General features: G+C 37.6%; 1 protein-coding gene across 2 annotated transcripts in view; it reads left to right on the top strand.

Annotated features, from left to right (window-relative positions):
- Positions 1-23: 23 nt before the first annotated feature.
- The window catches only part of nme7 (NME/NM23 family member 7), a 38,003-nt gene continuing 25,215 nt past the window's right edge, over positions 24-12,811 (top strand). The window contains exons 1-7 of one of the 2 annotated variants that reach the window (XM_046844703.1): positions 24-250; positions 2,951-3,067; positions 5,548-5,649; positions 7,242-7,408; positions 8,331-8,441; positions 11,268-11,318; positions 11,896-12,103. In XM_046844703.1, coding sequence (XP_046700659.1) covers positions 248-250; positions 2,951-3,067; positions 5,548-5,649; positions 7,242-7,408; positions 8,331-8,441; positions 11,268-11,318; positions 11,896-12,103 — 759 coding nt within the window. In that variant the 5' untranslated portion in view covers positions 24-247. The remainder of the gene's footprint in view (positions 251-2,950; positions 3,068-5,547; positions 5,650-7,241; positions 7,409-8,330; positions 8,442-11,267; positions 11,319-11,895; positions 12,104-12,811) is intronic. The other variant, XM_046844713.1, reaches the window with a different exon arrangement.

Genomic DNA, 12,811 nt, shown 5'->3' with positions numbered 1-12,811 from the left:
ATCTTTAAAAGAAACCGACGCGGTTTGTACGGGATATTTTTGCCCTCTGAAAGATACATTTTTATTATTAAAATTTATATAGATTTTTATTATCAGCAGTCGGTCTAATTCTAGGTTACTTTTAATTTTAAATTCGTTGCGCGGATCGTTTTGTTACTATGGAAACGATAACTCAGAAATACGCTAACAAGAGAGGCAAGTGAGCCGCATTTGGCAGCGGAAACAAACACTGAGAAGCGTGCCTGAAATGGTAAAGTATAAACATCGACTAAATATATAGCGATATAAGGTGAAAGATGATGTTTTCTATTGTAGCGTGAGCATATTTGTTGCAAAGTGAGTTTTATTAAGCTAAGTTACCCCACGTTAGCACGGTACCAGCGCTATTATTTATTTTGCACCCTATTCCAGTACTGCACTGGGATTGGCTTCTTAGGCACGTTGGACATATTTTAGCCATTCACCTGCGAGTTAAGGGGATAATCATCCAATCGTAGGGCAGAAGGGGCGGGATTAGTCAGAAATACGGTGCAAAGACGTTTAGGTTCTTCTTTAAGTGAATCAGTAGTAATTCAAAGCAAAGTAAGACGTCTTGGGAGCACAGAGTCGAACTAAAGAACATTGAATAAGATCGGATTTTCAAGACATCGTTTATGTAAAAACGATTTATGTAAGAATGAAGAATATTAGAACCTAAGAAGGCTATCAGTGAGCATGTTGAATTTGTTTTTGGGCAGCAGATGGCGCTATTGCACAGTTTTCTTTTATTACCCATTTAACAGATACCTGGCTTTTACATTGTGGATGCTTTTTATACTTATTATGGTTTTATACGTATTCAGTTTTTGATATTGTTTTATACCACAACAATCTTTATGGAAAAGGAAATAGAACCTTTTCTCAAAGTTATTATAAAGGAAAGAAAACCCAGCTAGAAATGAGCAACTCTTTATTAATTGTGTGGTCTGGGACATGAGACTGCATTGTGTCACAATGTTCTGTAAGGCAATAATGTTTTTTGTTGGATCCTTCTTCACCTTATCTCCAAAACGTCCTACATGCGCTGTCCCTCTAATAAACTAATTTCTAATCCTGTCCATCGTTGTCACTCCCAACGAAAACCTCAACATCTTCAGCTCTGCTACCTTCAGCTCCATAAAAGTCCTATAAACTTCCCCTTTTACTCTTGAAGATACTCTTCTATCACAAATCACTCCTGGTATCACTCTTCCCCACCCACTCCACCTTGCATGCATTATTTTCTTTACTTCTCTAACACACTCTCCATTACTTTGCACTGTTGACCCCAGGTACCTAAACTCCTCCACCTCTTCTCCCTGCACCCCCCCCCCCCACTCCACTGCCCTTCTTCTCATTCACAGACATGTACTCTGTCTTACTCCTACTGACTTTCATTCCACTTATCTACAGCATGTACCTCCAGCTCTCCAGGCTCTTCTCCACCTGCTCCCTACTCTCACCACAAATCACAATATCATCCGCAAACATCATAGTCCATGAAAACTTCTGTCTGACCTCGTCCGTCAACCTGTCCATCACCACTGCAAACAGGAAAGCAGAGCCGATCCTTGATGCAGTCCAACCTCCACCTTAAACCAGTCTGTCGTTCCTACTACACACTTCACTGCTGTCACACTGTCCTCATACATGTCCTGCACCACCCTTACATAGTTCTGTGTCACACCTGACTTTCTCATACAATACCACATCTCCTCTCTCGGCACCCTGTCGTATGCTTTCCCTAAATCCACAAACACACAATGCAACTTCTTCTGATTTTCTCTATACTTCTCCATCAACATCCTCATAGCAAATAATGGGTCTGTGGTGCTCTTCCGCAGCATGTAACCATACTTTTGTTAACAGATGGTCACCTCTTCTCTCAGCCTGGCTTCCACTACTCTTTCCCATAACTTAATGGTGTGACTGATAAACTTAATTCCCCTGTATTAACTGCAGGTCTGCAGATCTCCCTAATTCTTAAAGATCGGTACCAGCACACTCCTTCTCCATTCCTCAGGCATCCTCTCACCTTCCAAAATCCTGTTAAACAATCTGGTTTAAAACTCCACTGCCATCTCTCCTAAACATCTCCACGCTTCTATCGGTAGGTCATCTGGTCCAACCGACTTTCCCTCTTCCTCCTGAATTTCCCAATTTATCCCAGTTTCCACCGGTACCCTGTTGGCTAACACTACCTTTTGGGGTCGTTGGTAACCCGGGCCTCGACCGATCCCGTATGAAATTCAGGTTTGTGAGCTGCATGTTTGATTTGGCACATGTTTTACGCTGGATGCCCTTCCTATCGCAACACTCCCCATTTATCCTGGCTTGGGACCGACACTAAGAATGCACTGGCAGACATCCTACACAATTGTATGCTTTCAACTTGATATTATTCAGTTTGCATTCATACTAAATTTATTAAAAAAAAAATCCTAATTAGAATGACTTTCTCGGGGCTTCAAACATGGATTATTATAAATAAATTCTATATTATTATTTGATCGTGAAAATTCTAAGAAATATTTATCATGGTAAGACTTGTGATACAATGAGAGTTCAGCGCTATGCGGAGTTCTGGCACTAGATGGCGCACTTAACCCTTGCATCTTATAATTAATAAATCGACAGCCACTTCAACAAGGCATAATAAGCTAATTAATTATATGCTAAGATAATGTTGATATGATTAATTAGGTGTTTGTGAATATCTTATCCAATTAATTAAACGAGTCTACTTATGCCTATTACTACAGTTTGATTATTATTATTTATGTTTGTGGTTGTAAGGAATAATACGTCTGGTTATTGTTATGCATCTGCAGGGAGAGAACTTGTGACTCTTTCCATTGTTCCATTTCATTTTGACAATTTTCCACATTTCTCGTTTTGCCTGTTGAATTACTGTACATTGATCTGTCTACAGGCTCTGTGCGAGCAGCGTGAAATGTTTACTTTGATAGCACAGAGTGACCGTGGGAGTCTGAGAAAGTGCAGGTTTCCAGAAACAGCTCCGAAGGGGAAAAAAAGCCCACTTTTTCACGTAAGTCCAACGAGCATGAGAGGTAGCAGATTAGCCTGGCTTTTTCCAGTTTACTCTGGCTTAACCCAAACAAGGAACTTAGCCAAGGCTTTGTGAAGTCAGTGGAAGAAAAGTTTTTACCAGGCAGTTGTTGAACTGTCTCGATTAAAGAACACAGACTCCTCACGCTCATTTATAGTGCTGAATTTATTGAGGAAACACTCGTAGCGTATGCTTATTCTCTGGGAGACAGGCCGTTGTCCTTGGGTAAACCTGCAGCCAGCAGAGAGTAAAGAAATACAAGCTGTCTCTTGTAGACCTGTGTTGACTCTGCCATCAGAGGAATGAGACTAAAGAGCATCCTAATGACAAACTTCACAGTGTGGTTCACAGTGTGGTTACTCAATGCATCAATCAGTCTTTGATCAGGCAGAGTGGCTTTTGACCAGTTTCTCAAATACATTGTCATTGCTCTGTAAAGAGGATCACGCTTAACAGAGAACAATTGATTTGTACTGTATTGTATATTATTGTGGTTTTATTTTTGAGACTGTAAATCCAGGCTTCATGTATGGTAGATGTATACATCACAGCTAGTGTACACATCAAACCGTTTACAAAAACCGAATGTATGTCTCTAATCTCTTTCCATTCACTGGGGCTGTTCATTGATCTGTTTTTCAAAATGGTTGGCATTTGTCCGGACAGAAATGTGGAATGTAGCGAGTCATTGGCACTTCAATTGTGTGACTGCCATTGGTCAGGAAGTAGTGAGTAAAGCTTGGGTCCTCTGCACAGTTGAAGTTGAATGAGAGCTACATTTTTTTCAGGAGAAAGGCAACTGAATACAGCTGAATACTTTGTACATGTGTGTCTTGCAGGCTTCAATAGATCAATCATTTTTAACAACCTATCAGCTAAGTAGTGTGTGTGTTATCTTTAGGGAAAAAAATAATTAAAAGGACAAAAAATGTTGGACTAAATTTTGGGCAAAAACTCTTAACAGCTCTGTCACACCTGATGCAGCAGATCATAATCAGTCAGTGTGATATATTTTTTTATTTTTTCCCCCTCTGTACAGAGAAATAGGATTGTCTAACATTCAGACATTTGAGGAGATCTCTGATAGGACATTAAGACTTCCTTTTGTGAAGTGCAGGCTGTTCATGCCAATATTATCTGTTACACAGCTTAGTGAGGGGTAAAAATAGTCCTTGGTTGGGGGAAGGGTCTCAATATCAACTGTTCGGGGTGTTTGTAAGTGTTTCCCGCTCAGTCAAACACAAGGGCTGCTTTAGTATTTTGCATTTTGTATTTTTAAAAATCATTCATTTGATCTGAAATGTGTTTTGATAATGCTTGTTAGACGTATATATAATATATATAAAATGTGGCACCTTAAGTGTAGCTTGGCTTCGAGTGAATCACCTTTTCATACCAACAAGGAACAACAAATCTGACCATTTAAACATTCAAGACCACATCTTGATACAGTACTTCAGTAATCACAGTAGGCACAATTTAAATGATGAAACAAATTCAGTGTGAATTAGAGTATTGTAGAAGTAGGAATCGGATATCTAACACACAGAGTAGTGTGTTGGTCTAGTCACAGCGAATTCATTGTAACTGCTGGAGTCGTTATTTCTAAACCGAATAGGTTAGTGAAAAGACTTTCATAAACATGTTGATGTGAGGCTGTGTGATTTGCAGAGACTACATAATGATGTGAAATATTATGTAACATGACAGCTATCTCAAATATTGACGGTTATTGAATAATCTTCTCCTGAAGGCTGTGCTTCATAGCTATTCACGCTTCTAAAACTATAAAAGTGACCCTTGTTATTTCTTAGTTAACGCTCTACCATGAAAAGAGTTTCTCATCAGTATTCTACTCCAGCTCTGTCTGGATCAAAGTACTGTAAGACATGTCTGACATGTAGCCTTCAGTCCAGCAGAGGGCAGCCTACAAGTAACACACTGCCTACACTCTGTCTTCTCCATATTTATGTTCAAGGACATTTTCTGCTTGTTGTGAAGGTGAAAAATGCAACACCAGATTGAAGAGCAGAAAGCTTAGACAGCAGCAGTAAACAGCAAATATAGAACTTTCACCACAGAATATGCACAACTATAAAATTATGTTATAATTTTGGGTGTTGGTTTGGTCCTTTTTGGCTGTCTTTTGACAGTCATTTTGACCTTTTTCACAGCTCCTTCAACTCCTGACTCTACAGCTGTGTGTTTGTAAAATGGTAGCACTAGCTGTGTAATAACAGTAGTGGGGAAGCCCCAGAGGAAAAGAAATACACACTTAAAAACAGTGACCTCTTGATTCCATGTTGTGACAAAGCCCAGCTGCCTGCTTGTGCTGAGGGTCTGACCTAAAGAGCTGAGACATTCCTGTCCTAGCATCGACGGTTACCATCCCGACTTGTCCCTGCTGGGCCCGAGCCGAACACACAGAGCTCATGCTGTGTCTGCTGTTCCCTTTACAGGAGGAGCGCTTTGCCTTTCTGACTGAGTGGTACGACCCCAGCGCTGCTCTCCTACGCCGCTACCAGCTCCTGTACTACCCTAAAGATGGCTCTGTGGAGATGGTAAGCACTCCGCCCTGCTCTGCCACACACTTTTTTTTTTTTTTTCTTCCCAGATGGAACTATTATTCCCAGATGAGTCCATGTCTGGTTACAACACAACCCCAGCTGTTTTGTTTTTACACGATTATTTTTTTACCTTTTTAACATTAATCTTATAGGAAATCTGTGCGGTTTTGTTGGGTAAACTGAATTTACCAGATTTACAAATGTTTCAATAACACATTTTATTTGTACTTATATGCATATTTTTAAGACACACCTGATTTCATTTTTAATAATCTTTTCAAATCTCAAAAGAAGCTAATCTCACAGAGAATTGAAAATGACAGAAAATCCTGACAAGTCACTATGGGCATTAAAATCTTTTATTAACACAGCCCAGCTATTGCAGTACATCGACTACCACAGACACACACTTCCTCTTTTTATATGATGCCATTTCTTTGTCCTGGTTGACTAGTTAGGCGTATTTGTCTTGAATATATTTTTGTTTTAGATTCATTTCTGTCAAGTGTGATATAGTAAGAGAGAGTTACATTTTAAGTATTTTATATATAAAATTGCAGTGGCTCAGGCTCTCAAATGGTGTAACAGAAGAGCATTTGCCATAACACCAGGATTAGAACCATGTTCAGGGCCGGGAAGTCCACAAGAGCAAAATTGCCAATACTCTCTGTGTAGGAAGGATGCAATTGTCTCTCCATTTTAATTACAGAGACAGTAATTCATCATGGGCATGTGGGAGCTTATGTATGTGGAACAGAGCAGATAAAGTGTCATTAATCAAGAAGTCCCCTTAAATTTAAATGTGCACAAATTCTGGAGCGCTTAGTTTTAAAAAAAAAAAAAAGTTTTCTTGTATAAATGCCCATGTGAATAGATTAAATGAACTCATATCAAACTCTAAACTCAAACTGTAAACGAGGCCGAGTGTTCTGCTTATTACAGCAGTGGGAACCATACGTCTCGATCACAGCTTCTGAAACTTCTCTGTTTGTTGCACAAGTCATTTTGATTTATATCAATTCAGTTTCCTGTAGCTGTCATTCGCTTCTCATGCGACTTGCAGTGTACAACCAGTTACATGAAAGTTTCACATGTAAAGTCAGCCAGCGGGAAGTGTCTGTTTCTATGGTAACAATCTGAGACTCCAGTCAGTGTACATAAATAATCACGAGATTCCGCAGCCAAGCACTGTGCCTCACCGAGAGAAATTCCTGCCTGCAAGAAATTATGGCGAATGTCCGAGTTACTTTGACATTAAAATCGAACTGATTGACAGCCTGACTGTTCAGACTGAGGTATTATTGCCACATACCAGACCCGTGTATAATTTCAGTATCACATAATTGGAATTGAACAGTAGGTCAGGTATTACTTTTGCAGACAGAAAATGGATAAAGATTACATTTGTGCAGCTTTAGAAACTGATGTGATTTGATCCAGGCTTTTGGGTAAATTAAGGTTCCACTTTGTCTAATGTTTATATTGATTGTTACACACACACACACACACACACACACACACACACACACACACACACACACACACACTCTCTCTCACTCAGAGACTGGTTCTTTTTCTCAATTTAGTTTGATGTGAAGAACCAGCGGACCTTTCTGAGAAGAACCAAATATGATGACCTCCATCCAGAGGATCTGTTTGTGGGGAACCGTGTTATTGTATTTTCTCGGCAGCTCAACCTTGTTGACTATGGAGATCAATACACAGCCAGCAAACTGGGCAGCAAGAAAGAGAGGTACAGTAAATCTATTAATTTCAACTCTAACCTGATGAACAAGTTTGTATTGAAAAAAATTACCCGAAATAATGAAGCATTAATAGTATAAAGATAACAATCGTTAGTGACAGACACCACCAAGCTGTGGCTTGGCACAGAGTGAAAACTTCTAAGTTCTCTAGCTGTGTAATTCATTCAAATTGCATACACATTTGTGTGTTATGTTTGTTTAGTTACAGATAGTTTTCTGTTTTTATTTTTTGGGTAGGAAAAATATTTTTGGGGAAAACAAAAAGAAAGAAATACTTGCTATGTGTGATGAATGGTTTCCATATTTAGTAGATGGTGTGTAAATGAATCCCAAGGTCTTTATAGGTCTTCGAAATTACACACTGGAACGAGCCATCCAAGTGACTTCTCCAATCCAACTCGGATGACCTCAGTCAGCTTTAATAGATCAGGCTGTCAAGCTTTTCAATCGTTACTAGACTTCGATTGTAATTGCAATCAGTGGTAAACAAACTGTTAGAAGAAAATCGGAGAGCAATAAAACGATTAGTGATTAAGAATGTTAGTTATATGTTTGCTTGTTTCTTCCTTCATCTAACTGGTTTGCTATTTGCTTTCTAGTATCCTAGCACCTGAGTAGCAAACAGTGAAAATATTAGAAACCATTGTGTTCAATAGGCTTAGGAGATTATTGTGAAAAATTACTTTCAAACCCGCAGACATGCACAGGTCATGCACAGACCAGCATTTCTGAATTTTTTTAATATTCTGACCTATTTAAAATCGAAGGGCTGTTTTGCTGTCTAGCTCTACCTTCCATTACTTAGCTCACAAAACATAATAAATATTGGCATACCATAAACCCTTTTCACACACGTTGTCTTTAAAAATAAATGTGTTGGGTTTTTTTTGTTATTTTTCTCTTCTATAGGACATTGGCTATGATTAAGCCAGATGCAGTGACCAAAGTGGGGAACATTATTCAGATGATTTATGATTCAGGCCTTATTGTCACCAAGGCCAAAATGACCAAGCTTTCTGGGTGAGCCAAGAAACATTTTTTATTTTTTATCTGTTTTATTCAACTCCCAATCCCTGAAGGATTAGTGGCCACATTAAGACTAAGAATTTAAAAATGTAGTCAACCAGTCGTCTGTTTAATAGTTTAAGAAATCATTTCAGGACTGTTTTATTTGATCAGCAAAGAGAACATTAAGACAAACATCAGTTTATAACCGTATAGAACAAGGAATATAAAGCTCTTTTGGAGTTCTATGAATAAAATAAATAAATCAGTGCATTATGTTATGCTATATAAAGATGCAATATTTCCTAAAATTTGTATGGACAAGCTGAGATTGTTTGGTTCTTAAGCTTTGAGCACATGGTCTTTCACAGAAGCTCTTTGTAGCTTAATGATGGATGGAGTATTTGGCGTCTATAGCAGGGAGGTTTCCCACTGTGTTAAACTCCAGCCCCAGTAGCGTCTGAAAACAAACCAGTATCTTTGTGCTATCCTGTGCCTCTAAGCTGATCTGACTTTAAACTATATGAAGGTGATTGGATAATGATGTACAGCCTGTAGATACAGATGTGCTACAGTAATGGTCAATAATGGTATGCACTATTTCACAGTGCATGGCTTTATCCAAATTTAAATGGAACAAAAATGTGAGTGAAATTTCTTTTGCTGAAGTTGGGAGTAATAGCATGCAAGGCAGGTATTTTTTAAATGGTCAGTTTAGTCTAGGTTGACTGAAATATTTTCATCTTAAAATAATACATTTCATTTGTGTCCTTTTCCATCTGCCTCACTGTATTTTTTTTCACCACACCACTATTCCACAGCAGTGACTGGTGAATGCATTAGTCAAACTATAGGCAGTGCACCAGTAAAGCAGGGGAGGTCTTTGCTGAGAGCAGTCTGAAATTGTAATGTTAAATATGGCTGATCACTTGTATGTTTTTGCATTTGTACTTTAAGCACTGACAAGTGAAGAGGACAGTTAATCCTTTCATTGATGTCTATTTTTCCACTTGTGTATTACTTGACTCCACATCGATATTAGTAGTCATCTGCCAAACTTAATCCAATTTGCCTTACTTTTCTAAAGTCTGTGATTAGCTGGATCAGGCAGATTGTCACTAGTCGGATTTGGATTTGAGCCGTTATGGATCTTCAGAAAGGGGGTTGGTGGGTGTTGTCCCTGTCATTGTGATAAGGTTTCCAAACAAACACTACCTCCCTGTCAACTGCAGGGAAAACATGTGAAACTGTCCAAACCCATCTCATATATTCTGGTCTAAAAATAAATATCGAGTTAGATCGATCGTGATTCCTTTCTATATTGTTTCCCAGTCTTGTGGCACCATCACATTATAATGAAAGAATGACAATAACAGTTCATGTATGTGAAAAGTTTGTCACATCAATTATTCATTAAAAAGTCATTAATAATTTCACAGAGAGGCTGTAATATTTACCATAGTGTAATGATAATCGAACTAATGGTATGGCTATGTAGCTTACATTCAACAAGCTTGTTAAAACCATTATAGTAGATGTCAATTAAAAAGTAATAGTTTCTCTTTCTGTTTGTCCTCGGAAGTAGAAAAGATGCATGTGAATGTGAACAAATGGTTTTGACAAATAGAGGTGAATACAGTTGAAACGTGAATGCTTTATTTTATTCTTGTAAGGCATTAACATATTTAATCACATGACCAATCAGTTTTATTTAGCTCTGGTTTTAAAACCTAGATCTAAATTATCTCGTTTTCTTAGATCAACCTACAATCAACCTAGATTCTTAGACAACCTAGACAATGAACTAAACTGAACTCTCATATTGTAGCTTTCTTTCTGTCTTTTTTTTTTCTCACCTCTAACTGTGACTTAAACACACCCTGTCAAGTGCTGAGACATTAACTCTGGTCTGATGAGTGTGACGTGTTCTTTATTCATTGCTCATTCTGTATCTTCCTCTTTAAATGTGTGTGTATACATGTAGTTTGTGTGTGTGTGCACGTGTGTGCACACGCTGTGACACATTTGGAGAGGAAGATATGGATATATAGATATATATATATATATATATATATATATATATATATATATATATATATATATATATATATATATAATCTATATATCTCGATCGATCGATCGATCGATCGATCGATCGATCGATAGATATAGATATAGATATAGATATATATCTATATATATATATATATATATATATATATATATATATATATATATATCCATGTAGGGTGTGTAACTTGTGTTGCACAACTTCAGAAATCAGTCTGATTGCAAATATTAATAAAGACATTGATTTACTAAACTACAGATGCACTTTGTTAGTAATATTGGAAGTGCAAACGTACTAAAAGGAACGTGAGGTTTTATTCAACTGACTGCTGTGCTCATATGTGTAGGTCAGTTGCATAGTGTTGCATAATGTTCAGCATGTGATGGTGTACACGTTTTCTTTTTTTATTAATTCTTTTTGCTTATAATTAACATGTAGGTAAAAGGAATGATTGATTATGATTGGTTTTTAATGGAGATCAGGGCCGTTACACTTATCAATCTTTTCATGTACTTTAGTGTTTCAAAGAATAATAATATCTGAATAAGGTAATGGACAAGTTTGTGTTTAATCTTGTTTAAACAATGACTTTAATTAGGAAAAAAATTGGCAGTTTTAGTTTGATTTAGAAAAAAATGGGTATTTTAAGATTACTTGACCAATGAAAGGGAACAAATTGTTCTTATTGCAGACCTTGGTCTTGTTATAGAAGTAAGCCGGGTTTATTGGATCACTTATTAACTGTGTGTACTTTTATGGCTTTCTTACAGGAAGCAAGCAGCAGACTTTTACATGGAACATCAGTCAAAGTCTTTTTTCAAGTAAGTCTCTGCTGAGTGAATGATTCACTCGTGTGAGTTTGCAAGAGACTTTCAAAAGTTCTTTAAATGCCCCTTTCTTGCATCACCATTCTTTTGACTTTGTCTCTGGGACATTTTTTTTCTACCTTCCAAAGTCATGCCATGACTTTGCAGGTGTTTTTTTTTTTTTTTTTTTTTTTCTTTCTTCCAAGGCAGTGACGTAAAATCATTGTGTTCACCTCTGTACTGGAACTTTTGGAATCTTTAAAACTATTAGAGGACATTGCAAAGACATTTATAGTGACATTGAGTAAGACCTTGCCTTCAGGTGAATCAATTATCAGATAAATTAGGTAATATTTAATATATGAAAAAAAATTTTATATAATTTTTAAGCAATTTGTGTCTGTGTCTACAATGAGACAGACTGTTGTAAAGTAATGGACCCTGATTTTAACTGTAAAATTAAAAAACGGTGTAACAATGCGAAGCAAGACAAAGTTCCCATTTACACCGCATTCTGTTTAGCTTAAAATACAGACAAAATAATGTGCTTTCTGGAATTCTTATTTTTTTTTATTTATTTTTTTTTAAACAGTAACCTTGTGCAGTTTGTGAGCTCTGGGCCTATAATTGTCATGGAGCTGATGGGAGACGAGGCCGTGTCTGTATGGAGGAAAGTTCTGGGTCCTACTGACTGTGGAGTGGCACGCAAAGATGCTCCAGCTAGCCTTCGTGCCCAGTTTGGAACAGATGGCACCAAAAATGCAGGACATGGGTCAGACTCATTGGCATCTGCAGCACGGGTATTTAAAAAGAAACACTCCCCCCAGACACAATGGCTCCTATTCATTAGAGTTGCTTAGAAACGAGTGCAGATTCGAAAGTGCAGTGCTCCCACACCCTAAACCCTTATTTACATGTAGTATGCATGCAACCACTGCAGGTGACCATCCCATACACACTATATGGCAGATTGTTTGTGGACACATGACCATCACACCCATATAGAAGTCATCCTAAAACTAATGCCACAAAGTTTAAAGCACACAGTTGTCTGGAATGAATTTGTATGCTGGACTTGGACTAAGGGACTAAGCCCAAACATGTTTCAGCATGGCCATGTCCTGTTCACAAAGTAATCTCTGTGAAGACGTGTGCTGCATCTCAGTTCACCTAAAAGTACATACTTTTGAGCGTTAACAAAAGAGTAGTTACGTATTGGTACATACTAAAACGTCATGAAAGAGGGGAACATTGTTGCCTAGTTATACGCAATCATTATAAACAAAGTACCTGCTGCATTTCAGCTTTTCTTTTTAATTCATTATTCCATATATAGCTTATACTAAGAATAAAAAATGCTTTTGCACTTTTTTATGCCTAAATATGGAAGACATCATTAATGTTACACTTGTCTGCTATGTTTGCAGTTGAAGTCAGTGAAGCATAACTTCACACAAAGCTCCTCCTACATTTATTGCATTTATTGCATCATCCATATCCAAAACAGT

The sequence above is a fragment of the Silurus meridionalis genome, chromosome 1 (assembly GCF_014805685.1).
Source record: "Silurus meridionalis isolate SWU-2019-XX chromosome 1, ASM1480568v1, whole genome shotgun sequence".
Lineage (NCBI taxonomy): Eukaryota > Metazoa > Chordata > Actinopteri > Siluriformes > Siluridae > Silurus > Silurus meridionalis.
This window is presented reverse-complemented; position numbering and strand designations above follow the sequence as displayed.